The sequence below is a fragment of the Zea mays genome, chromosome 4 (genome assembly GCF_902167145.1).
Source record: "Zea mays cultivar B73 chromosome 4, Zm-B73-REFERENCE-NAM-5.0, whole genome shotgun sequence".
Lineage (NCBI taxonomy): Eukaryota > Viridiplantae > Streptophyta > Magnoliopsida > Poales > Poaceae > Zea > Zea mays.
Window position 1 is genome coordinate 157,796,547 of NC_050099.1, and position 24,668 is coordinate 157,821,214.

Sequence of the window (24,668 nt, forward strand, 5' to 3'; positions counted from 1 at the left end):
AGCACTCCTCGGGTCCTGGGTTCGACTCCCCGTGGGAGCGAATTTTCAGGCTGTGGTTAAAAAAATCCCCTCGTCTGTCCCACGTCAAAGCACAGGTCTAAGGCTCAGCCCCGGTCGTGGTCGTTCTCACATGGGCTTCGATGCCGCTGTGTATGGGTGGGGCAGGGGTTCGGGGGTTTTCTTGACCTGTGTGAGAAGGTCTTCTTCTTAATACAATGCCCGGGGGCTGTCTTACCCCCCGCAGGTCAAGTTTTTTTGTCCATAGAAACAATATGAATCCGATCCAAACAGGCTCAACAAATTCCATGGATTGTGGAGGGCTTGATGCACTGGAAATATAGGTTCTAGTTCTATATCTTAAACCCATATGCCAATAAACATGTGCCCCATATGATTGCCATTGACTGGTGATAGTCATCCTAAAATCCATAGTAGATCCCGTAACTAATAAACTGATTTTTGAGCAAGGCATGATACTTAACTATTAGGAGACTTGCAGCGAGTATGCAAATCAATAGGTGCAATATAACTTTATATGGCCGAGCTTAACAGACTGGATGTCTTGGCAGAAAAAAAAAAATCTTAACTGATTTTGTCCTGCTTTCAGGTTTTCCATCCATGTTGGTGTTCATTCTATTGTTACTTGTCAGCAATGATTTACTATGTTGAATGATGAATAGGAACTTCAATTCTACTCACATCTTCTTCAGTTGTAGGAATATTTAACAAAATCTGCAGTGGCCATTCAGACCAATTGCGTAGAGGTAAAAAATGCTTACATTGTTTTGCTGGAAGTCCCCGCCTTGAATCATAAAGTCCTTGATGATCCGGTGGAAGGAGCAGCCCTTGTAGCCGTACCCTTTCTCACCTGCCGCAACCAAAAGAGCAGCAATGCTCGGTAAATTCGACTCGTAAAACTATTGTGACCAGCGCTGATTCAAATTCAATCCATAGCGTACGCACCAGTGCAGAGCGCACGGAAGTTGTCGACGGTCTTAGGTACGACCTCTCCGAAGAGCCCGATGACGATGCGGCCCGCAGGCTCCCCGCCGACCTCCACGTCGAAGAAGCACTTGCTCGTCACCTTGGCCTGCAGCTCCACGGCTCCCTGCAGCGAAACACCGGCAGTCTGTCACAACGCGCTTGGCCTCGGGGAGCGCTGTAGGTGCCCGTAGCCACAAATACCTCTGCCGCAGTGGCGCGGACGACGACAGCGCCACGGGCGTCGCGGTGGCCGCCGAGCCTCAACGTGGGGATAGCGCGGGCGGGACGGAGGGAGAGCGCGCCGCGTCGCATTTCCGTTGAGTAGCAGAGGTGGGTGCGGGTCGACGCCGGGGCCGGCGCGAGGACGGATGGGGCAGACACAGCCGGCATGCACGTCATGGTTGGGTTTGGGTTTGGGCTCGGGCGCGGCGGTTGCTGTTGCGGAGGCGCCGCGCGTGGGGAGAATGGGTTTGGGGAAGGGTGTTGCGGAGGCGGTTCTCGCGGGCGGGCGTGCGGTAGCGGCAGGATTCGCGGCGTAGGCAGGCGAGCGTTTCGCGGCGGGATTCGCGTAGTGTGCGCTGCGGGCGTTTCACGCGGGAGCCGTGCGGTAGCGGGCGGGGGCAGTCTACATTTAGGTCTTAATAGTTGTAGAGATTAGTCGAACCCATTATCGGAGACCGAGGATGTCAAGTATTTGTGACCGCCCTAAAAGAATAATGCTACATTGCTACCTTCTACTCCCTTTGTCCTATTTATATATATATTCCATTTTAGCGTCTTCTCTTTTTAATTTGTCCATGTTAAAATAGATAATAATAATAAATCTAGACACATATATAATCCATATACATTAAATATTGTCTGGATCCATTAATTAATGTAACACCTTAAAAAGGATATTGTTTTGGGACTGTGGGAGTATATCGAAATCCAAACATAAGCACCTAAACAAAAAGCTTCCGGTTAACATTTTGACAGGAAAGGTGAAACCGCGATGCAATTGGAAAACCAAATGAATAATCAAATGATGTTGGCTGAAGTATTTCACATGCATGGGATGGGAGTCAGGGAGCTGTGTGTGATGGATGTATAGCTAGCTGTATACGACTTGCTTGCCGGTTGCCAGCCTTGCCAATGTTCCGTGGGCCAGCCAAAATGGTTATCCGCAGGATCGTTGGTCGGTACGGCCAGCCAAATTCGTCACGCATGGCAATGGCATGCCTGAAAATTCTTGCAACGTACTATGTTGGAACTTGCTCTCAACAGCAAGGAGGCCAACAAGGGTGAACAGTGGCGACAACAGGGTTACGTGCTCGGGGGCAATAGCTCTGTTAATCTAGCCTCTCACGGGCACTGTGCGAGGGTATTTATAGGTATCTGAGTGCCCAGCGCCTTGTGTTAAGGACGCATGTGCCCTCAGACACCTAGTTTATCCCCAGAATATTCCCATAAAGCAGGGTTACAAGCTGTAATTACAAGCATGCCTTTATAAATTAGGCCCGTAACATAAAGGCGGCCACGCAGGGCCCGTTACAATGGGCCAGATCACCCGTGGGCCTCAGAGCTGACCGAGGCCGCGCCGCAGGAAGGCGTCGTCGCACGCCTTCGTCTGGTGCCGAATGGAGCGAAGGGTGTCCCTGCCCGTTTTGTCTCTGTCAGACCAGCGACTACGGCGAAGGCTTTGAACGAAGGGTGGCGTCTTTGCCTTCGCCCGAACATACTACAGATCGTTGATGTGATCATCTGCCGGCGGCACCTCCACCACCACACGGCGCCGCTCAAGGCGGCCAAGCTCGCACAGTCTCCCCGCCGTAACCTTGGACAAGCAAAAGTATGTCCCTCCCTAGGATGAGGCGGAAGCCAGTTACGGAGGTCGGAAAACTAACGGTCGACGACGCCGGCGGCGACCTTGCGGCGCGCCGTTGCCTGGTCGGAAACAGAGGAGGGCGTCAATCGGGAGCAGGAGGCGGCAACGTGCTGGGCTGAGTTTTTTTTGGGTATGACGTTGGTTGTAGGCCTTAGTTTAAGGTTAGGTTAGCATAAACGTAGCTGTAAGCGGCCGTGGGCCGTTTAATTGGGCCATATCTCCAGCGGGCTGTCGTACAATTTTCGAGTTCAGAAACATCTGCAAAATTGCGGGCCACTGATAACAATTCTGGTTCAGTCGGTCTCGGTCCACATCTGCCTCAACCGCAGCTTCAGCTTTCCATGTGCCATGACTAGATATTTTTTCCCTCTCTGTGAATCAGGCGCTCGCAACATATGTTGATATGTATGTACACTTAGACCATCTTCAACAACACAACTCAAAATAAATCATCTACTTACATGTTTAGGTAGCCACCTATTTTGATACTATATATTTTTTCCTTCTTAACTCCAACAATACTATTCAAATGATACTCCCTTCACGTCGAAATTTTAAGCTCTTTAAACCAACAACACGGTCTCCAAAATATAGTTTAGAGAAATGTTTTTAAAAATATATAAATGAACTCTTCATACATTTATTTGTAAAAGTACATTTTAAGATAAACCAATGCATATGACTATTACAATTCAAACTAAATAACAAAACAACTATTGGTAGACTCAAATCTTGTCCAAAACAACTTATAATTTGGACCTAGAGGGATTCAAATTTATTATAGCACCATAGCAATCAAATTTATTGTAGTAGTTAACGACCGATATTATATTTATTCCTTGTTATCGTCATTGATGATCTCGGCCATTAATTAGGAGTGTGCCGTCACCAGGAGTGGAGGACCTAAAAGAGGGCCACTGCAGCAGCAGAAGGGATCACACCCGCAGAGAAAGGGAGTTTGCCAGGGGAGGGACCAACATTGGAGTAAGGGTAGTTATAAGCATCTAGATGGCTAAAAGATCAATTGCCTATTTTTTTACAAAAAACAAATACTAGTACAAAATTGATTAGTACAACCGAGGTTATAATTGAAAATACTTTGCACTAGATGACAACACCAACAAGCTACTAGTTAGAACTAATTACACTTGAGAGCTTCTAATAGAAGCAACTAACAACTAGTTACTAAACTAAGTTAACCTACAATAGTAAGCTACACAAGCAAATATTACACAACCAACCACAAGATACAAATGTAAAGAGCAAGGTTGAAGTTTGCAAACTAACCAGTGTTAGTAAAGACACAAGATTTATCCTCAAAGTTCGGTATATTTTAGATAATCTACATCCTTATTTATGTGCTATAACTAGCACGGCAAGCTCTACCCAAAACTTGGGTGATGCAAGAATCAACAAAGTGGTGCACTCCAACTGGCCATGAGCATTTCATTAGAGTTTCTCTTTGCGATCTTCGACACGGGGATGATCACAGAGACCCTCACAAGAGCTTGACTCGAGCCGACAACAATCACCAATAGCGGTTCAACGATCCTTCTAACCCTAAGCTGGCTAGGTGATGGCAATAAAAAAGAGTAATATAACAAGAGAACAACCATCAGCTAGCCAGACCGCAAGCTACTAGTGCCACGAGATGCAAGCATAATAATGGGTTGGTTCTAGATGTATCCTAGTCGTTGAGGAGGCTTGTGAGCAGCAACATAGAGCTAGCTAGGTCACATTCCGCTAATAAAACCAAGAGCTTTCATCGTTCCACACGTATTATGTAGCGAACGGAGAGCTTAATTGTGCAAGATACCATGAACATGGACATGTGCGCTTTATACAAGTAGCTCAGATAGCGACTCCTCATCCTATGAGTTTCCCTTTCAGGATCAGCGGCGCCATGTCCAGCTTCATAATTCTTAGACCATATACTTCCAGTGACATGGCAGAAGTTGAACATTTAACAATTTTAAACAAGTTCTGCCTGTCGCATCGAAGCTGGAAACAACCTCAAGAGCAGATGTCGCTTATTAGGAGATGTATCTGATCATCTGCTTCTATCTATGCCTATATATGTGCCTTCTCATCAGCAACAGCAACTATGTCTCTTTGGCTTCCTATCCTCGAACTGTCTTATATGCCCACTAGTATAGGTTTCAATCACCTTCATGCATTGACCCCACAGAAACAAGAAGACCGATGGGTACGTTTCAGTGCAACCTTTGTGCAGTGGGATGGTGCATGCATGAACCATCAACCAATCGACAACACACTATGCTGTCCATGCATATGCATGTGCCGATCGGTCCATTATTTGACCATTGATGATAGCTGGTAGCCTAGCACTCCTAGATCAGTATCATTTAGACGAATAATTTTGTAGTGTGTGATGAGATTTTTTTTGAAACGAGATTTTACTCTGCTTTTAAGAAAGCATATAACAATGTTCAAACACATACTGGGGATGCCAGTTTACAATCATCAGACAACCAAACCACCAGACCTAAAGGAACATAGCCAGAATGCATTCAGTAAACCGATCAGCTAGAAGTGTGTGACGAGATTAGAGCTGAGTGTTCTAGCACCCAGCTTTAATTTGGCATACTGTGTAGGCATTTCCTTGTCGATCGCGTGTTCTGAATCTACTGCATGCGCAACGTCGCCTACAACGCAATGCATGCATCCGATGCTCTCAGCGGTGCAGGGTTTTCGTTCGTCGTTGCGGCGAAAACCACGGCGGTGGCCGGCGGCTGCCGGCCGAGCACTCCGTACCACGCCGCCGGACGGGAGGACGATGCACACGTCCGTCTCCGTACCGCGCGCAGTATATTGTGAATGTGCTCGCATTCGCAGCTTTGGACGCATGCAAGCAAAGTTAAAACTGGTCAAATAAGCTGTACAGATAGAGATTATATTTATATTATCAACTAAATCTACAAAAGATACTGGACATTTAATATATTTGTATTTGTAAAGATGCATAGTTGGGGTCGGCGCATGCCGCATGGTATGCTGGTACGTTATGGTGACCAGATGCTTTCTGGTGCATGCATGTAGTGTGGCTAGACGCTGGATGCATGTATCACGCTGTTCCTGTCATTAAATCCAAACAGTGTATCAAACACTGAAACACCATTTCCCAGGTCTTATTGTAAACGTCGTCAGGACGTACGGGGCCTGTTCCTGTTCGGATCTCGTCATGGATGCGCAAATTAATTGCTGTTCATTTGAGGTGATTTTCCCTTTATTTTCTTTAAAAAGAAATGAACAAAACATGTGGCCAGCCAACTGGACCTAAGGCTGACAATGGGCTATAATTTTTGCACTATAAGATTTAAGGATCGAAGCGGGTTAGGATCGGGCTTTATTTCTAGTCATTTTTGAACTATAATTTATTTAGGGCCTTGACATTTTGTGAAGAACTATTTGGATCACGATCCATTACCACCCTGGACCACTACAAGGCCTGGTGGCCGAGCGGCCCAGCCGGCAGAGAGGCATTGCGTGGGCGTTTCGATGCCTTCACGTGAGACCGTAGGAAGGGGGCGGGCATAAGGCCGAGCAAACGGCTGGGCGGCGGCGGCAACCGCTGCTCCGTTCTCTCCTGCTTCCTCGTTCCACGACTTCAGATGGCTCCCCTCTTCTCGGTAACAGTCTGATGGCTCCCCTCTTCTCGGTAACAGTCTCACGTTCGGCTCCTTAAGTGGCACTACCGGAATTCGGCTCTTTGCCGAGTGCCAAATTCTTTGCCGAGTGTTTTATTTCGGGCACTCGGCAAAGAGCTCTTTGCCGAGTGCCACGCAAAAAACCCTCGGTAAAAGAAAACACTCGGCGAAGAAGCTCTTTGTCGAGTGTTTTATTTTTGACACTCGGCAAAGAGTTTCTTTGCCGAGTGTCTTTTTTTGACACTCGACAAAGAGCTCTTTGCCGAGTGTCACAAATACAACACTCGGCAAAGAGCTCTTTGCCGAGTGTTTTTTCTCCAACACTAGGCAAAGACAATTTAAAAATCACATTTTAAAGTAGTAAATTAATTCAAATGAAAAAGTTTTCAACTACAAATTTGTATAACTCATCATGATGTACAATTTATATATTGAACATTTCTTCATATGACAAAATAAAAATAAATTTGTTCATAAAACCTATATCTCTCTCGTAGTTTATGAAACTACGAGAGAGACGTATAGAATTTGTGCATATTGTTAGAACCATCATCTGAGATAAACAAATTACCAAACAACCAAAATAAACTTTGTAGATCTTGAGAAGTTATAGAAGTTTATATTTGACAACTTTTTCATTTGAAGTCATATTGTCAACGAAAACTACGTCTGAATTTAAAAAATTTAAAATTTGAATTTTGAAAACGAGTTCGAAAGAAAAAACCACCAACATGAAAGTTGTAGGTATTAAAGAGTTATGAAACTTTGTAGTTGACAATGTTTTAGTTTGAAATCATCTTGTTATGCAAAACTATGTTTGAATTTTGAAATTTGAATTTTTCAAACTGTCTCGGATGGAAAAACCGCCAAAATAAAAGTTGTAGGTCTTGAAATGTAATGAAACTTTGTAGTTGACAATTTTTTGATTTGAAATCATCTTATCATTGAAAATTTCGTGTGAAGTTTTTAAATTTAAAATTCAAATTTTATAAACGGTCTCGGATGTAGAAACTATTAAAATAAAACTTTTAGATCTCAAAAAGTTATGCAACTTTATAGTTGGTCACATTTTCAAATGAACTCATTTAGTGCCTTAAATAATCAAATTACTCTCGATTTGTTATAGTACATGGGGAATGGAAACGTAATATAAACATAATTGGTGTAGTAGTGTAGTGGTATAGGAGGGTATGCGCGAGAGATAGGTTGTGAGTTCGAATCTCACCATTTACAAAACATATAAGTTTGATTCAAAATAATAGTGAAAATGATAGGACAACGGGTAAGGTAATAGGGTAGGGTTGGAGAGTTATTCCTAGAATTTAAAAAATGTTTTGCTGTTTTTTTTTATTTTTTCGATTCTTAATTTGCCGAGTGTTTTTCTTTGCCGAGTGCTTTTTGACACTCGGCAAAGTCTTTGCCGAGTGTCCGAAAAAAAGCACTCGACAAAGAACCTTTTGCCGATGAAATCTTTGCCGAGTGTTCTTTGCCGAGTGTTACACTCGGCAAAGCCTTTGCCGAGTGTAAAATAGCCTTTGCCGAGTGTCTTAGACACTCGGCAAAGAACACGATTCCGGTAGTGTGGATCCCCTTCCCCTGTACTCTCTCGAGGGGAAACGCAGAAACAGAGGGCTCTACGGTTCCATCCTATCCGCTGTTCCGGCGAGAAATCATTCGATCTACTCGATTCCGGGTGTCCTGGTCTCGTCCGTATCGTCGGCTGTCTGTTGTTCTCGGTGGTGGTTGTAACGCCCTGAATTTGGGGGTAGAATTTTTTCTTCTTTTCTCTCACCAAATTCGGGCGTTACTCTCTTTTCTCTTTCCCCGTTTGCTCCTTCTTCCCAATTTCAAACCAGTATAGCGGCAGGTGTCCGTGTCATGTATAAAACAAAACCTAAGTCTCATGGGTGTTGCATCATGCCGAAGCACATTTCTTTGTCTGATGTTGAATGTTCGTCTCGTTCCGTTCCGGATTTCGGTTCGCGATTTAATTCCGTTTAGTGGTCGCGCTCGTCGTGGGTTTTCGATCCGCGAAGTGGCCCGGCCTAGCCCAACTTAGTCCAGCCCAGCCCAACCGGCCCGGCCCGCCCCGGCCTGCGCGCCCCTGGCGCCCAAAACCCCCCTATGAGCCCCCATCCTCTCCTCTCTCTCTCATTTGGATCTCCCGCGCAACAACCTCTCCTCTCCCTCTTCCACCTCTCTCTCCCCGTGGTGCCCTAGGATTTGGAGACGGCGATCACCGGATTTTGGACCCCGAGGTGAGCTCCCCTCCCCTCCCCTTCTCCTCTCTCCCTCCCCCTCCTCTTCTTCCCCCCGCGCGCGCCCTCCCTCTCCCCCTGCCCGCGCCCGACCCCGTCCCTGCCCGGCGCGGCGGCGCCCCTGCCCGCCCGCTCGGCCCCTTCCCGCGGCGGCGCCCCTGCCCGCCCGCTCGGCGCCTGTCCCCGGCCTCCCCCCCCGCTCGGCCCCGCTCGGCCCTCCCCGGCGGCGCTCGGCCCCGCTCGGCCCTCCCCGGCGGCGCTCGGCCCCGTCCCGGCCTCCCCGCTCGGCCCTCCCCGCTCGGCCCCTCCCCGGCGGCGCCCGGCTCGCCCGCTCGGCGCCCGTCCCCGGCTCCCCCGCCCGGCCTCCCTCCCGCGGCCTCGCCCGCCCCTCCCCCGACCTCGGCGACCTCGCCCGACCCCGCCCGTTCCCCGCCCGCGGCGGCGATCCCGCCCGCCCCTGCTCGCCGGTTCGCGTCCCCGGCGCGGCCCCCGGCGCGACCTTCGGCCCCGGCGCGGCCCCCGACGCGGCCCCGGCCGGTTCAACCGCCCCTGGGCCGGTTCAACCGCCCCTGGGCCGGTTCAACCGCCCCCCCCCGTTCGGCCGCCCGTTCCCGTCCCGGCCCCCCGTTCGCTCGCCCGCGCTCGCGGTGATTATTCGTTAATTAGCGTGTTGCGTCGCGCGCTTCGCCGCGCGACGGATTTGTCTAAATTCATATTCTATCTCGTGTTGCGTCGTGCGCTTCGTCGCGCGACGATCCATTTTTGTTTCAGGTTGTTTAAGGTGTAACGCCGCGTGTGTATTCACGCGACGTTCCACTTTGGACTCAGTTTAGTTGGCGTGTGCCGTCGTGCGCTTCGTCGCGCGACGCTTAACGTCTCCTCTTAGCTAAGGCGAAGTGTCTCGCTGCGTGCTCGGTCGCGCGACGAGTCGTTAACTTCTTAATTTGTTTTAGAGAGCTTTGTCGCGCGTCTCGCCGCGCGACCATCCTTTTATTTATCTCCACCTGCTTATAATAATTAGACATGAAACATGACTTTACTTTACGCTAAACATAGTGTCTACATTAAATTTCCTTCCATTAAGCGAGTGGTTAATTTATAATCATGTAACGTTATCGTTTCTCGACTGTCTTTTCCTCTTTCTCTCTTAACCGTACTCGCGAGCCTGCGTAGAACGTCTGTTTACTTATTGCATTCTATTGTATGGTGTACTGTTCTTTAGTATTAAATATGTGGATGTATGTATGTTTGCGCTCGCATAGAGAACGATCCGGTTGAAGAGCCCGAGGAACCCGCAGGAGAAGCCCCTGAGCAGCAGTCGTTTGGTGGAGGCAAGTGTCCCTTGACCTATCTATGTCCTACTCATTATTTAATTCACCTCCCGCTTTACACATTTATGCCTAAGGATTGACTAGCTTTTGTTATCCATGTCCTTGTTTACCTATTTGGGTTGGATTATTACTGTTTAGCTTTATGCTATTGCTTAACTCTAATCAATGAACATGATGAGATTATCTATGATACGTTGTTTTCCCTTCTCTTATTATGATGTTATACTTGTGGTCTTCAAGGGGGCTCGAGCGGTTTCTCGAGTGCCTCTCCGTAAGGACCTGTTCTATGGATGACCGCCCGGGAAAACAGTGCAACCATGAGGGTGGAATGGGGTGCCCTTAGCTGAATAATTAGAGGATCCGGGGTGTAGTTCACTTAGCCGTCGTGCCGTCAATGGGGCTCGGTGTATGCGGCTCGCTCTGCCAAGTTTGGGTTCGCCCCTTGGGGAGGAGTGCGGTGCATTTAGGAAACCTAACGGGTGGCTACAGCCCCGGGGAATCTTTGTAAAGGCTACGTAGTGATGCCTTGCTGGGTCACCTTGGTAGTGATCAATGGAGAGTCATGATCTCCGGGCAGAATGGGAATCACGGCTTGTGGGTAAAGTGCACAACCTCTGCAGAGTGTTTGAAAACTGATATATCAGCCGTGCTCACGGTTATGAGCGGCCAAGGGAGCTCCAATGATTAGTGGTACTTGATCAGAGATACTTTGGTACAGGTGGTTATGAGATTGATGGTTATGATTATGCTTATGGTGCTGGTAAGTGGTACTCTTTCCGTTTGGAAAGGAGTACGTTTGGGTTAATAACTTGGGTAATGCTAAAACTTGGCTTTCTACTAGTAAGTAATAATCTGACCAACTAAAAGCAACTGCTTGACTTATCCCCACATAAAGCTAGTCCACTACAGCCAAACAGGATGCTTGCTGAGTATGTTGATGTGTACTCACCCTTGCTCTACACACCAAACCCCCCCCCCATCCCCAGGATGTCAGCATTGCAACCACTGCTCAGGCGAAGATGAAGCTGTGGAAGGAGACTTCCAGGAGTTCCAAGATTACGACGAGTTCTAGGTGTGGGTTAGCGGCAACCCCCAGTCGGCTGCCTGTGAAGGCCGCGGTTATCTACGTTTCTTTTCCGCACTTTGATTTATTGTAAGGACTATATGGACGTCTCAGACGTATGATGTAATCGACTATTTCCCTTATTAATACTATTTTGAGCACTGTGTGATGATGTCCATATTATGTAACTGCTGTGTACGTGAATAACTGATCCTGGCACGTACATGGTTCACATTCGGTTTGCCTTCTAAAACCGGGTGTGACATAAGTGGTATCAAAGCCGTGCTGACTGTAGGACCGCTAACCTAGAATAGAATGGTCGTTCTAAGGACTATAGACCTCTGTCTCTGCCTTGACTTTGATATCCCTTCAAAAGTTGGTCATACCGACCAAACCTATGTTCTACTATATATTATACCTTGCTGAAAATCATGTTTTATTCTAATCCTTCATTTACTTATGATTCATTATTTGCGGGTCATATTAATTCTGTTCTCACCCTTTTGCTTGCGATGTCTTTTGTAGATGGCTCGACTTAGACACACTGCACGAAAGTCCGTCATCCCCTTCTTACCCTCTCGCCTTGCTGAGCGTCCGCTTCGCCGTCCCGTGGCCGGACAGTCCAGCCACTTGGAGAGACTACACCACCGCCTGCGTGAGGAGCAGGAACGTCGACGACAGGAGCAGCAGGGCTCTTCTTTCTCGCTCCACCAGGAGATAGAGTCTGTGAGGAGCTGCTCCCCTGTGCTTCCTCTGGAGCCGCCCCCTGCACCACCACTGGGCGTCCCAGCTTCTGGAATAGCTGCTGGAGGAGACCCAGATGACGGAGATGGCGACGACAGCTCGAGCCACGACACCGACTTCTCTGCTAACCCTGAGCCGGAAGGATGGGTTGCTCGACCCATCACTCGCGACGCTGCTCGCGGGTGTCACTTCCACGATGCGCTCGACACCCTGCTACGTCGGGCATTTGACCGACATACTTGGTCCGTCGAGTATCGCTGTGTGGTCTTCCAGCATAGTCGCGGGGTCTACCCGGACCGCTGGGAGGCGACTTGCTTGGTGCGCTGCCCGGAGAACAGTCTCCAGGGTGCAGAGGCCTGTTCAGAGCACTATTCTATCTCTGAGCGGGACTCAGCTGAGGCAGCCATGCAAGATGCTGCACGGCGTGCGCTTTCGCACTACTGCTCGGTTTTCGGTGGGGCAGCTGATGGTCTTGACCTGAAGTATTACCCCCGCCGTCCATCTGGCAGCACAGGAGGCGTGATTGTCTCACCTGTCGGTGAGGGCAATCCTAGGTTGAGCAGCACAGTCAACCTAGCCGCCGTGCTAAACACGGAGCTGGACCATGCACTAGACGAGCTGAGTAGGGCTCGTGCTGAGATCGCCCTGCTGCGGGCTGAGCGCGCGGAACATCGTCACCTGGATGGTGGTTCCCCCGCTCCCGTCGGGACTCAGCACCCGTACCGCTCACCTCAGCGTGGACACCAGTCTTATGGCAATCCCGACTGCAAGACCAAGATAACTCTAGAACCATAGATCGTTAGAGTTGGATCTTGTAATTAATACGAAATATATACGTAGAAGCTTCAGTCTTAGCGTTGGTTTCGGTCTTAGTTAGTCTTAGTTAGACAGGGTAGTTTGCTATATCCTGTGCATTTATGTTTGTCATGATGAACTATGTTTGGTTTGGATCTTTGTAATGATTGCCACCAGAGTGTGGGTATCCCCTGCATTTTGGTTTACCTATTATGTTAATAAAGTTAGTTATATAGTTGGGAAACCTTTTATTCCACTCTCCTCTTTATCTGAGAAGCTGTGTGGTCTGTGTTGGAGATCAGTGAAGATGCTCATCTGTTCGGTGCTGTTGAAGAATTCTATTCTCTTTTCTTATGCTGCAAGATTTGCTAGATCAGTTCTGATGTGTGGTTGCATTCTGCAGATGTCAGAGAACAGGCGCAGAGGAGGAAGGCGCGCTCAGCAGGAGCGAGCCGCTCAACAGGATGAGGTGCCCCAGCAGCAGCACCTGCCGCCCCCGCCCCCGATGTCCATCGAGCAGATGTTTCTGATGCAGACTCAGGCAGTTCAAGCCATCGGTCAGACTTTGGCCGCCATTCAGCAGCAGCAGCAGCAACAGCAGCAGGCACCACCTTAACCTCAGATGCCTCAGATACCCAGAGACAAGCGTGCTGAATTCATGAGAGGTCATCCACCAACGTTCGCTCATTCTTCTGACCCCATGGATGCTGAAGACTGGCTGCGCACTGTGGAGCGGGAGTTGCATACCGCTCAGTGCGATGACAGGGAGAAGGTTCTGTATGGTCCCCGTCTATTGAGAGGAGCAGCCCAGTCATGGTGGGAGTCTTACCTCGCCACCCATGCCCATCCTGACGCCATCACTTGGGAAGAATTCAGAGGTAGCTTTCGTCAGTACCATGTCCCTGCAGGTCTGATGACAGTGAAGAAGGAGGAGTTCCTGGCCCTCAAGCAAGGGCCATTGTCTGTCAGTGAGTACCGAGACAGGTTTCTGCAGTTGTCTCGCTATGCTCCTGAAGATGTCAACACCGACGCCAAGCGACAGTACCGTTTCCTGAGAGGCTTGGTTGACCCTCTGCAGTACCAACTGATGAATCACACCTTCCCGACATTCCAGCACCTGATTGACAGAGCAATCATGACAGAAAGGAAGCGTAAGGAGATGGAAGATCGTAAACGCAAGATCAGTGGACCCCAGCCTGGAAGCAGCAGTCGTCCTCGTTTCTCAGGCAATCAACCTAATCAGTTCAGGCAGAACCAGCGTCCACCTCAGCATCAGCAGTTTCAAAGGCAGTATCCTCAGCATCAGTACCAGAACCGTCAGAGCAATCAGTCAGGAGGTCAGTTTCAGAGGCAGAATCAGCAGGCACCTCGTCTTCCTGCCCCAGCAAACCAGCAGAACAGTCAGGCAGCACCAGCTCAGGTTGGAAACAGAGCATGTTTCCACTGTGGAGAGCAAGGCCACTGGGTGATGCAATGTCCGAAGAAGGCAGCCCAGCAGCAGTCAGGCCCCAGTGCCCCAGCAAAGCAGAATGTGCCTCAGCCTGGAGTAGGCAATCGCTCTCAGCCGCGCTATAATCATGGGAGACTGAACCACTTGGAGGCTGAAGCAGTTCAGGAGACCCCTGGCATGATAGTAGGTATGTTCCCAGTCGACTCCCATATTGCAGAAGTGTTATTTGATACTGGAGCAACACATTCTTTCATTACTGCATCATGGGTAGAAGCACATAATCTTCCAATTACTACCATGTCAACCCCCATTCAAATTGACTCAGCCGGTGGTAGAATTCGAGCTGATAGCATTTGTTTGAATATAAGTGTGAAAATAAGGGGGATAGCGTTTCCCGCCAACCTTATAGTAATGGGTACTCAGGGAATAGATGTCATCCTAGGGATGAATTGGCTAGATAAGTATCAGGCAGTTATCAGTTGTGATAAAAGGACAATCAAGTTGGTGTCCCCACTAGGAGAGGAAGTGGTGACCGAGTTAGTCCCGCCTGAGCTAAAGAAAGGAAGTTGTTATCAGATAGCTGTTGATAGCAGTGAAGCAGACCCAATTGAGAGCATCAAGGTTGTGTCCGAGTTCCCAGATGTGTTTCCAAAGGACTTACCGGGTATGCCACCAGAGCGGAAAGTTGAGTTTGCCATAGAGCTTCTTCCTGGAACCGCCCCTATCTTCAAGAGAGCTTACAGAATATCTGGACCAGAGTTGGATGAGCTTAAGAAGCAAATTGATGAGCTGTCAGAGAAAGGTTACATTCGGCCAAGCACCTCGCCTTGGGCCGCCCCTGTCCTATTTGTGGAGAAGAAAGATGGCACCAAGAGGATGTGCATTGATTACCGAGCTTTGAATGAGGTCACGATCAAGAACAAGTATCCTTTGCCCAGAATAGAAGATCTGTTCGACCAGTTGAGAGGAGCCAGTGTGTTCTCCAAGATTGATCTGAGGTCAGGTTATCATCAGCTCAGGATCCGACCCTCGGACATTCCGAAGACGGCATTCATTTCCAAGTATGGGTTGTATGAGTTCACAGTGATGTCTTTTGGTTTGACCAATGCGCCAGCGTTCTTCATGAACTTGATGAACAATGTATTCATGGATTATCTCGATAAGATTGTGGTGGTATTCATTGATGACATTCTGGTTTATTCTCAAAGCGAAGAAGAGCATGCAGATCATTTGAGGATGGTGTTGCAGAGATTGCGAGAGCACCAGTTGTATGCAAAGTTGAGCAAGTGTGAATTCTGGATCAGTGAAGTCCTGTTCTTGGGTCACATAATCAACAAAGAAGGATTGGCTGTGGATCTGAAGAAAGTGGCAGACATTCTGAACTGGAAAGCGCCAACAGATGCTAGAGGAATCAAGAGCTTCATTGGAATGGCCGGATACTATCGGCGATTCATTGAAGGGTTTTCGAAGATTGCGAAACCAATGACAGCGTTGCTAGGCAACAAAGTTGAGTTCAAGTGGACCCAGAAATGCCAAGAGGCCTTTGAAGCGCTGAAAGAGAAGCTGACTACAGCGCCTGTCCTAGTCTTGCCTGATGTGCACAAGCCCTTCTCGATGTATTGTGATGCTTGTTACACAGGTTTGGGATGTGTGTTGATGCAAGAGGGAAGAGTTGTGGCTTACTCGTCTCGACAGTTGAAGGTTCATGAGAAGAATTACCCAATCCATGATCTAGAGTTGGCAGCAGTGGTTCACGCGCTGAAGTCATGGAGGCACTATCTGTATGGACAGAAATGCGATGTTTACACAGACCACAAGAGTCTGAAGTACATATTCACTCAGTCAGAGTTGAACATGAGGCAGCGAAGATGGTTAGAGTTGATCAAAGACTATGAGTTGGAGATTCATTACCATCCAGGCAAAGCAAACGTAGTGGCAGATGCTTTGAGCAGAAAGAGTCAAGTCAATCTGATGGTCGCTCGTCCGATGCCTTATGAGTTGGCTAAGGAGTTTGACAGGTTGAGTCTCGGATTTCTAAACAATTCGCGAGGAATTACAGTTGAGTTGGAACCTACCTTGGAGCGCGAAATCAAAGAAGCGCAGAAGAATGATGAGAAAATCAGTGAGATCCGGCGACTGATTCTAGATGGCAAAGGCAAAGATTTTCGAGAAGATGCAGAAGGCGTGATATGGTTCAAAGACCGCTTGTGTGTTCCCAATGTCCAGTCCATTCGGGAGTTGATTCTCAAGGAAGCTCATGAGACAGCCTATTCGATTCACCCTGGTAGTGAGAAGATGTATCAGGATCTGAAGAAGAAATTCTGGTGGTACGGAATGAAGAGGGAAATCGCAGAGCATGTGGCTATGTGTGATAGTTGTCGAAGAATTAAGGCAGAGCACCAGAGACCTGCTGGATTGTTGCAACCGTTGCAGATCCCTCAGTGGAAATGGGATGAAATTGGTATGGATTTCATAGTCGGATTGCCTCGCACTCGAGCCGGCTACGATTCCATTTGGGTAGTAGTGGACCGTCTGACCAAGTCAGCCCACTTCATACCTGTCAAGACCAACTACAGCAGTGCAGTATTGGCAGAATTGTATATGTCTCGGATCGTTTGTCTTCATGGTGTGCCAAAGAAGATAGTGTCAGACAGAGGAACGCAGTTCACCTCTCATTTCTGGCAGCAGTTGCATGAAGCTTTGGGCACGCATCTGAATTTCAGTTCAGCTTATCATCCGCAGACGGATGGCCAGACCGAAAGGACCAATCAAATTCTTGAAGATATGTTGAGAGCCTGTGCGTTGCAAGATCAGTCCGGATGGGACAAGCGATTGCCTTATGCAGAGTTTTCCTATAACAACAGTTACCAGGCCAGTTTGAAGATGTCACCATTTCAGGCGCTTTATGGAAGGAGTTGTAGAACTCCGTTGCAATGGGATCAGCCTGGAGAGAAGCAAGTGTTTGGGCCAGACATTTTGCTTGAAGCCGAAGAGAACATCAAGATGGTCCGAGAGAATCTGAAGATAGCGCAATCAAGACAGCGAAGCTATGCAGACACAAGAAGAAGAGAGCTGAGTTTCGAGGTTGGAGACTTTGTCTATCTGAAAGTGTCACCGATCAGAGGAGTCAGAAGATTCGGAGTGAAAGGCAAGCTAGCACCCCGCTACATTGGTCCGTATCAGATTCTTGCAAGACGTGGAGAAGTGGCCTATCAGCTCAGTTTGCCCGAGAATTTGTCTGCTGTGCATAATGTCTTTCATGTGTCTCAGTTGAAGAAGTGCTTGCGTGTGCCGGAAGAGCAGTTGCCAGTGGAAGGTCTTGAAGTCCAGGAGGACTTGACCTACGTTGAGAAGCCAGTGCAAATCCTTGAGGTTGCAGACCGAGTCACCCGAAGGAAGACCATCAGAATGTGCAAAGTCAGATGGGATCATCACTCTGAGGAGGAAGCAACCTGGGAGCGTGAAGATGATCTGATGGCTAAATACCCTGAGCTCTTTGCTAGCCAACCCTGAATCTCGAGGGCGAGATTCTTTTAAGGGGGATAGGTTTGTAACGCCCTGAATTTGGGGGTAGAATTTTTTCTTCTTTTCTCTCACCAAATTCGGGCGTTACTCTCTTTTCTCTTTCCCCGTTTGCTCCTTCTTCCCAATTTCAAACCAGTATAGCGGCAGGTGTCCGTGTCATGTATAAAACAAAACCTAAGTCTCATGGGTGTTGCATCATGCCGAAGCACATTTCTTTGTCTGATGTTGAATGTTCGTCTCGTTCCGTTCCGGATTTCGGTTCGCGATTTAATTCCGTTTAGTGGTCGCGCTCGTCGTGGGTTTTCGATCCGCGAAGTGGCCCGGCCTAGCCCAACTTAGTCCAGCCCAGCCCAACCGGCCCGGCCCGCCCCGGCCTGCGCGCCCCTGGCGCCCAAAACCCCCCTATGCGCCCCCATCCTCTCCTCTCTCTCTCATTTGGATCTCCCGCGCAACAACCTCTCCTCTCCCTCTTCCACCTCTCTCTCCCCGTGGTGCCCTAGGATTTGGAGACGGCGATCACCGGATTTTGGACCCCGAGGTGAGCTCCCCTCCCCTCCCCTTCTCCTCTCTCCCTCCCCCTCCTCTTCTTCCCCCCGCGCGCGCCCTCCCTCTCCCCCTGCCCGCGCCCGACCCCGTCCCTGCCCGGCGCGGCGGCGCCCCTGCCCGCCCGCTCGGCCCCTTCCCGCGGCGGCGCCCCTGCCCGCCCGCTCGGCGCCCGTCCCCGGCGGCGCCCGGCTCGCCCGCTCGGCTCCCGTCCCCGGCCTCCCCCCCCGCTCGGCCCCGCTCGGCCCTCCCCGGCGGCGCTCGGCCCCGCTCGGCCCTCCCCGGCGGCGCTCGGCCCCGTCCCGGCCTCCCCGGCGGCGCTCGGCCCCCGCCCGGCCTCCCCGCTCGGCCCTCCCCGCTCGGCCCCTCCCCGGCGGCGCCCGGCTCGCCCGCTCGGCGCCCGTCCCCGGCCTCCCTCCCGCGGCCTCGCCCGCCCCTCCCCCGACCTCGGCGACCTCGCCCGACCCCGCCCGTTCCCCGCCCGCGGCGGCGATCCCGCCCGCCCCTGCTCGCCGGTTCGCGTCCCCGGCGCGGCCCCCGGCGCGACCTTCGGCCCCGGCGCGGCCCCCGGCGCGGCCCCGGCCGGTTCAACCGCCCCTGGGCCGGTTCAACCGCCCCCCCCGTTCGGCCGCCCGTTCCCGTCCCGGCCCCCCGTTCGCTCGCCCGCGCTCGCGGTGATTATTCGTTAATTAGCGTGTTGCGTCGCGCGCTTCGCCGCGTGACGGATTTGTCTAAATTCATATTCTATCTCGTGTTGCGTCGTGCGCTTCGTCGCGCGACGATCCATTTTTGTTTCAGGTTGTTTAAGGTGTAACGCCGCGTGTGTATTCACGCGACGTTCCACTTTGGACTCAGTTTAGTTGGCGTGTGCCGTCGTGCGCTTCGTCGCGCGACGCTTAACGTCTCCTCTTAGCTAAGGCGAAGTGTCTCGCTGTGTGCTCGGTCGCGCGACGAGTCGTTAACTTCTTAATTTGTTTTAGAGAGCTTTGTCGCGCGTCTCGCCGCGCGACCATCCTTTTATTTATCTCCACCTGCTTATAATAATTAGACATGAAACATGACTTTACTTTACGCTAAACATAGTGTCTACATTAAATTTCCTTCCATTAAGCGAGTGGTTAATTTATAATCATGTAACGTTATCGTTTCTCGACTGTCTTTTCCTCTTTCTCTCTTAACCGTACTCGCGAGCCTGCGTAGAACGTCTGTTTACTTATTGCATTCTATTGTATGGTGTACTGTTCTTTGGTATTAAATATGTGGATGTATGTATGTTTGCGCTCGCATAGAGAACGATCCGGTTGAAGAGCCCGAGGAACCCGCAGGAGAAGCCCCTGAGCAGCAGTCGTTTGGTGGAGGCAAGTGTCCCTTGACCTATCTATGTCCTACTCATTATTTAATTCACCTCCCGCTTTACACATTTATGCCTAAGGATTGACTAGCTTTTGTTATCCATATCCTTGTTTACCTATTTGGGTTGGATTATTACTGTTTAGCTTTATGCTATTGCTTAACTCTAATCAATGAACATGATGAGATTATCTATGATACGCTGTTTTCCCTTCTCTTATTATGATGTTATACTTGTGGTCTTCAAGGGGGCTCGAGCGGTTTCTCGAGTGCCTCTCCGTAAGGACCTGTTCTATGGATGACCGCCCGGGAAAACAGTGCAACCATGAGGGTGGAATGGGGTGCCCTTAGCTGAATAATTAGAGGATCCGGGGTGTAGTTCACTTAGCCGTCGTGCCGTCAATGGGGCTCGGTGTATGCGGCTCGCTCTGCCAAGTTTGGGTTCGCCCCTTGGGGAGGAGTGCGGTGCATTTAGGAAACCTAACGGGTGGCTACAGCCCCGGGGAATCTTTGTAAAGGCTACGTAGTGATGCCCTGCTGGGTCACCTTGGTAGTGATCAATGGAGAGTCATGATCTCCGGGCAGAATGGGAATCACGGCTTGTGGGTAAAGTGCACAACCTCTGCAGAGTGTTTGAAAACTGATATATCAGCCGTGCTCACGTTTATGAGCGGCCAAGGGAGCTCCAATGATTAGTGGTACTTGATCAGAGATACTTTGGTACAGGTGGTTATGAGATTGATGGTTATGATTATGCTTATGGTGCTGGTAAGTGGTACTCTTTCCGTTTGGAAAGGAGTACGTTTGGGTTAATAACTTGGGTAATGCTAAAACTTGGCTTTCTACTAGTAAGTAATAATCTGACCAACTAAAAGCAACTGCTTGACTTATCCCCACATAAAGCTAGTCCACTACAGCCAAACAGGATGCTTGCTGAGTATGTTGATGTGTACTCACCCTTGCTCTACACACCAAAACCCCCCCATCCCCAGGTTGTCAGCATTGCAACCACTGCTCAGGCGAAGATGAAGCTGTGGAAGGAGACTTCCAGGAGTTCCAAGATTACGAAGAGTTCTAGGTGTGGGTTAGCGGCAACCCCCAGTCGGCTGCCTGTGAAGGCCGCGGTTATCTACGTTTCTTTTCCGCACTTTGATTTATTGTAAGGACTATATGGACGTCTCAGACGTATGATGTAATCGACTATTTCCCTTATTAATACTATTTTGAGCACTGTGTGATGATGTCCATATTATGTAACTGCTGTGTACGTGAATAACTGATCCTGGCACGTACATGGTTCGCATTCGGTTTGCCTTCTAAAACCGGGTGTGACAGTGGTGGTGTGGTGCTGTTGATGCCGTGCCTTGGTGCTGCTCGTTGATTCTCTGGTCTCTGTCCACCGTGGCCTGGTGCTTGGGCTTCCTGCTGCGCGGTGTTCCTCTTCTCGGGCTGGTGCCGTGGACGTCTCACTCGGCTCCGGCAGCGGTGTAGGGTCGAGATGGCGGACTAGAGGGGGGTGAATAGTCCTTTCTAAAACTAATTACAATGGCTAACGCAAATAAATACGGAATTAAAACTATTTTGGTTTAGCCAAGACTACACTCCTCTAACTATTACAAACACCTAACAAAAGATTTTAATTGAAACAACTAAGGTGCCAAGATAGTGAAAGAGCTCTCCCATACATATCTAGTTAGCAACGACATACAAATTATGCAAATGTAATTTTAAGCACAACGATAGCTCCTAAACATACTAGTAAGCAAAGAGCACAAAGCACAAGCACTACTAGAGAGAAACAACTACTTAGCTACACAAGCTAAGTAAAACAGATTAGTTACACAAGCTAACAACAAGTGAGCAACTATTTTATTATAGATATGACTAGATATACAAGAGCATATACGAGCAACAAATACTCACTAGCATAAGTATATGAACAAGTAAATACAAGCTAGTGAGGAAAGTTGCAAACCAACGGAAAGATGATGACACGTGGCACAATGATTTTTTCTCGTGGTGTCGATGACTTGCCGGTCACCCCTAGTCCACGTTGAGGTAGATTCAAAGCTCCCAACCGCTCCTCTATCAAGTCTCCACTTGATCTCTTGAGCCGGATTGGTCAATGAACCCTCAAACCTCGATTCCACTAGAGTTGCTTTTCACCGCTCCGGCGAGGCAAGCACAACGCCTCTCACAATCACCACCGCGGCCTCTTCACAGTCTCCTTTGAAGAGCTCACGGGGAACCACCACCAAGCCGTCTAGGAGGCGGCAACCTCCAAAAGTAACAAGCCAACGACCTCACTTGATGATCTCCCTAGTGCCTCAAAGATCAACAACTTGATGCAATGCACTAGATGGCTCTCAATCTCACTAGAATGCAATCCCAACCAATATGAGTGAGAGAGAGGGAGAGGAAAGGCTCCAATATGCTCACAAGTGTTCCAAATGGCCTCCTTCTTGCTTTCAACCCGGGCAACACAAGGATATATAGCCCCTCTCCAAAACTAGCCGTTATGGGCCAATTTCACCTTTTCTGCGCACATGCGGACGGTCTGCAATACAAGCCCGGACCGTCCGCACAAGAATCCCAACGGCTATAAACGATTATAAAAATGTCAGAGCATTCAAAAATGACTTGCGGACGGTCTGCCCCTCAAGGTCGGACGGTCCGCGATACATAAAACTGAGCCAAAACGATGTTTTGCTGACTCTGCTCATTTGCTGAAATTTGTACTGTGGACGGTTCGCACCTGGACCCCGGACGGTCCGCAATACAAAATCTTTGTACTGTGGACGGTCCGCACCTGGACCCTGGACGGTCCGCAATACAAAATATTTGTACTGTGGACGGTCCGCACTCAGGCCCCGGACGGTCCGCAGTTCAAAAAATAAAACCAACACAGAACTACTCGAGTTCTGTCCAAACACCAATCCTTCAACTACGGACGGTCCGCCACCTGGGACCAGACGGTCCGCAGTACAAAAACTTCACGAAACACAGAAACTCCGCGTTATTGCCCATCATCTCAAGTTAGACCTGCGGACAGTCCGCCATGCTGGCCCGGACGGTCCGCGGTACCTCAATTCAGCCCACATTCAAGAAATCGCTTTTGAATAAGTTTCTTTCACGAACCAAAGCGTTGTTAGCCCTCATGCAAATGCACCAACTATATGAGCAATGAGGCACTAAAGACATGTCAAGTAAGATAATTGACCCCTCTTGATAGTACGGCTATCTAGCCTACTAACCCGGTCAATTATCAACCTCTAAGCACCTTTTGACCGGTAAAACAAAAACCTATTGTTATACCTTTGCCTTGAGCATTCAATTCCATCTCCTTAAATGATGAACAATGCGCATCCATAAGTGTAGCCAACCATGATACCTTTTACCATTTGTCCATAGCATGAAGTTCCTCCACCATCATCATCAAGCCACTTGATCAAAAGCCCAGATCAACACATGTCTTGATAATTCTATAATGATATGATCCACTCCATGTTATCACATGGCCTTCTTGGTTCATCAATCTCAACATAGCTTGCTCTTCACCATTGCTTTATGTCCATCGGTGCTAAGTCCTTGCTCTTGCTTCACCGCCACGTGGTCCCTCACACATGAGCCTTTGACTTGCCCTTCACACTAGCCACTTGGTCCATCGAAGCCAAGCCATATCTCTTGATCTTCTCCATATAGCCACATGACACCATGTCATGTCTTCATATGCAATGAGCTCCTTTATCACACTAGTTGAGCATCTCAATATCACCAAGCCACATCATCACCATGGCTAAAATAACTCACACTAGTGTACCTGTGGACTAATCACCTGTGTATCTCAACATAAACACTTATTAGTCCACATAAGTTGTCAATCAATTACCAAAACCAAACAGGGTCTCACAATCTCCCCCTTTTTGGTAATTGATGACAACTCTACAAAGATTTGTCGTTTTTGTTCTTTTTCCAAGCTAGCTTTTCACACAAGTGTAAATTGCTAGATTGGCAAAGTTCTTATGTTCCTTATCCAACTTTAAGCTCATTTGTTAAGATTTGGATAAGCACCATAAAAATGGTTTGGTAGTGATATCCTCGCCTACATGTGTGCTTGGATGGTTTGGTTTCAAGCTTACACACATGCAAAGATATGAAAATTGAGGGGACATTATCACTACCACATGATGCTAAAGTATACAAAATAGAAATGTACCTTTGTAGCGTGTTTACTACTTTTCATTTCATCCTTAGCATCATCTTGCTAGAAACAAGTGAAACTAGATACCACATGAGATCATAATAAATAGGATTCTAGTTACTCCTTTCACACTAAGACTAGTCTTATAAACATCACTAAATCAATCATCATCCAAGTCTTAGTTCTAGCAAACACTTACACACAAGTATGTAGGAATATAAGACAAATGTGATGCAAGCAAGAAATGTAGTGCACAAACAAATGCATCAAACATATATTCACGAGCTTGCTCCCCCTACTTGTGTGCATCTCTTGTTCAATAAAATATCATACCAGTATACTTTGCTCTTGATCCATTCGTATTCATTCTAACTCAATTGATCAATAGCTCCCCCTGAGTTCATGTCCAATTTTCTCTTGTGCATATTTCCATATCTTTGTTCCAACTTGCACATTTACATATCTTTGTTCCAACTTCTCCCCCTTTGTCATTAATTACCATAAAAGGGTTGTTCTAAGGCTCTGGGAAAATGTACTTGTGAATATTATACCAACTTGAAAGTACTCAGTAAGTTTTTGATGGACACCATATGTATGATAAAAATCCTTGACATCACTTGCATGAACTTATTTTAGGAGAGAGTTGCTCTCTTGAGTTGATGATCACTTAAGGTTGTGGATCACTTGAAGTCTTGTACCACTCAAAGAATATCAATTGTATGATTGATCTAGACACCACTTAGTGAATACCAATTGAAGGAATAATATTGGCCTAGACATTTCTCTGTAGATATTGATGCCACTTGAAGGTTTTGATATTCATTTGCATTGGTATCTTCTTCATAAGTCATCCTCATGAGCAGCTCAATATGTGATTTAACCAAATAGA

General features: G+C 48.5%; 1 protein-coding gene across 1 annotated transcript; it reads right to left on the reverse strand.

The window, feature by feature from the left end:
* Positions 1 to 721: 721 nt before the first annotated feature.
* On the reverse strand, positions 722 to 1,383 carry LOC103655607 (peptidyl-prolyl cis-trans isomerase CYP20-3, chloroplastic). The gene is made up of 3 exons (XM_020551893.1): positions 1,186 to 1,383; positions 964 to 1,108; positions 722 to 868 (listed from the first exon to the last, which is right to left on the reverse strand). The coding sequence occupies exons 1-3, from the start codon at positions 1,381 to 1,383 to the stop codon at positions 723 to 725; spliced, it is 489 nt and encodes a 162-aa protein (XP_020407482.1). The 3' UTR covers position 722.
* Between the last annotated feature and the right edge of the window lie 23,285 nt (positions 1,384 to 24,668).

What these genes read in the sequence shown, in the direction of transcription:
- LOC103655607 (XM_020551893.1), bottom strand. Translation starts at nt 1,383, where the DNA reads ATGACGTGCATGCCGGCTGTGTCTGCCCCATCCGTCCTCGCGCCGGCC. An exon ending in TCCGCGCCACTGCGGCAGAG is followed by an intron (nt 1,109 to 1,185) that starts GTATTTGTGGCT and finishes GTTTCGCTGCAG; the next exon opens with GGAGCCGTGGAGCTGCAGGC. An exon ending in CTTCCGTGCGCTCTGCACTG is followed by an intron (nt 869 to 963) that starts GTGCGTACGCTA and finishes TGGTTGCGGCAG; the next exon opens with GTGAGAAAGGGTACGGCTAC.